At 37.5% G+C, this 2,823-nt stretch overlaps 2 protein-coding genes across 2 annotated transcripts in view; one reads left to right on the top strand and one right to left on the bottom strand.

Moving 5' to 3' along the window:
- Positions 1 to 2,823, bottom strand: part of LOC101858162 (putative uncharacterized protein DDB_G0291812) — a gene marked incomplete in the record, with an annotated part of 72,390 nt that overhangs the window by 22,845 nt on the left and 46,722 nt on the right.
- The window catches only part of LOC101851787 (fatty acid-binding protein, liver), a 5,880-nt gene continuing 5,670 nt past the window's right edge, over positions 2,614 to 2,823 (top strand). The window contains exon 1 of the mRNA XM_005091664.3: positions 2,614 to 2,699. Coding sequence (XP_005091721.1) covers positions 2,627 to 2,699 — 73 coding nt within the window. The 5' untranslated portion in view covers positions 2,614 to 2,626. The remainder of the gene's footprint in view (positions 2,700 to 2,823) is intronic.

Here is a 2,823-nt window from a genome sequence, read left to right as displayed (position 1 = left end):
CAGTAGTAGTAGTAGTAGTAGTAGTAGTAGTAGTAGTAGTAGTAGTAGTAGTAGTAGTAGTAGTAGTAGTAGTAGTAGTAGTAGTAGTAGTAGTCCTATTATTGTATTTATTCTTTGCGATACTTAGGCTACTGTATAGCACTCAGTAACTTTTGTGGTGCACCGGTTAGGTTCTTAAATCGGCGTACACAGAGGAAATGGATTCCATTTACGAGTGAGTATACCTTTTAAAAAATTAGGAGGGGGGGTTAGCATACTTCGTCATTGCCCTCTTGGATTTTGTATCCCATTCACCCAGGAAGGCTCTGATAGACAGGGCTTAGGCAGGTCTATGGAACGCAAACTATATATAGTACTTTTCCATATAGCCCTATAATGTTTATGTCGAATCTGACGAAGTTTGCTGTATTCGAACATTATCTTCATTATTCAGAATACGGTTTACAATATAACAGGGTGAATAATTTTAATTAAATAACATAATTATCTCCATTTAAAAAAAAAAAAGGCTACATATATCACATTGTATGTCCATCGAAGTACAAGTATTGGGCAGCGTTGAAGACAAGTTTTCCTTGACATAACATGCACGGACACATTTCACAGAGATCTACCACACAACGCTATCCCATTCCTTGACCTATTTGTTTTATCTCTAGTAGCTAGGTCTACGGCCGGCGTGTAACTTGGTCTGGGTGAGAGGCGGCGACTACAAGAGTGTAGAAGCGATCAAAAACACAAGGTCTGACAAACCACTTAGTCAGCAATTCTACACTATGCCGTATTGTCAATGGGCTGATATGTGGCATCATATTATAGTGTACTCTTCTTTACATTTTAGCTTAGCCGATATTTATAAGGAATTTCAAAACACGAAAATACAAACGAGTGTGTAATATATCAACTGTTCGGAAAAGGTGGAATACGTTGTTTTTTCCGACTAGCAATGACATACATGTAGCTTCTGAAATGTAAAAAAATATATATTACAGAAAATAATTAAAATGGTTTACTTCCAGTGGTGTTATAAATCTAATTTCGACAAATGAAAGTGGATCTGTAATTGTCGAAATTATAACGGCTTGAGATTATCGTGTTGTAGAGTACACAGTTAAAAGTTAGGACAATGGTCCAAGCAGAGTCATAATAATATGGGTGTATGTGTAAAGGAAGGGGGAAAAACTACATTGAACAGATAAAAATAACTGGTTAAGCCAAAGGAAAGAAATACGACCTGCTATCAAGTAGAGAAAGAGCAAAAAACAATACATACATGTTTAATCATCCCATAAAATTATGCTGATAAACACAACAATCGGAGTGACAGGAAAGAAGTGCGACATGCTCTCAGAGCCAATCTATCTATCTGCGGGATAAACAAAAACACCAAAAAAGAAAAAATGAACAAGAGATTAAACCTTCTCTTTTCCAGTTTCTGTCACCGATGTCGAACAAAAAGAGTAGATATAAAACGTTACAAAATCGCTTGGCAGGATGACCATGTGATCGTTAATAACGTGTTTGGTCCTATCAACAGGGAACGCTGTGTGTCGTACGACAGATAATTATTTAACATAGTGACAGAAGTAGTAGGAGCAAACTGTTCTTACATAATAAACGTATTTTTAAAAAGTAGCTCGCTGTAGACTTGTGTTAGCCTGTACACCTCTTACTTTTTTCATGAGTACAGGCACGTACAAAGAACATTGTCACACACTGACGTTTAAGCACACACGCACGCACACACACACACACAAACACACACACACACACACACACACACACACACATAGGTAAACAGATAAAGAGATAGATAGATAGACCGAGAGGTAGATAGATAGATAGATAGATAGATAGATAGATAGATAGATAGATAGATAGATAGATATACAGTGCAACAAGGAGCATCCCATTTGTTTCAAAGTGATGATGCCCAAGTTTTGATATCGCATGGATAAGACCCACGGCGACTTCGAAGTTTAACTATATATAGCATTGTCCAATACTCCTATACGCAATGAGTTTAGTTTAAGTGTGTGGGGTTTTAAAGCCCCTATCAACACTATTATGCACAGAGGCAGGGCCTCCAAATTTAACTCCTGTCTCCGATAGAACCGAGTAAAACTAACCGAGAACCTTGAAAACACCACATTATGTCCCGTATTCAAGAACAGTTAATCTGGGATTTGAGCTAGGGCCATCCGTTGAGAAGTCCTTCTTGATACCAATTTAGCTATCGGAGCACTAAAATACGCGTTGATTTATGGTAGATATATTTATTTAGAATTAGAAGCTGTCTACCGTCGTTTTTCAATTTACAACGAATTTTTGTCAATTAATTCTTATAATTCTTTATTGGCGTCTCTGTTGTACACGTTATAAGCTTTGCAGCCGGACGCATGAAACCCAAATTCGATTTTCCAGGAGGGGGGGGGGGGTGGTGTGATGTTTATCGGATATCTCTGTCTTTCTGCAAGGAGGATATATCACGTACCGTGTTGGTTGTAGACAGGCAGGGTCAGAAGATCGCTTCTCGAATTATCTAAATTGTGACCATAAGGATGTTAAAACACCTACATGAAAACATATTTTTCTATATATTTTCCTTCCTCAGAACTAAAGCACGATGGTGGACAAATTATTTGGCTACTGGAAGTTGGAAAAGAATGAGAACTTTGACAAATACATGGTGGAGAATAGTGAGTTAAAGTGTCTGTTGGGGGGTGTAAAACATCTTATATAATAATATTGTGTTGGTGTGGGTGGAAATGTATGTATGCGTATATATATATATGTGTGTGTGTGTGTGTGTGTGTGTGTGTG

Source organism: Aplysia californica, unplaced genomic scaffold (genome assembly GCF_000002075.1).
Source record: "Aplysia californica isolate F4 #8 unplaced genomic scaffold, AplCal3.0 scaffold00034, whole genome shotgun sequence".
NCBI lineage: Eukaryota > Metazoa > Mollusca > Gastropoda > Aplysiida > Aplysiidae > Aplysia > Aplysia californica.
Note: the sequence above shows the minus strand (reverse complement) of the source record. Positions and strands in the feature narration are given on the sequence as shown.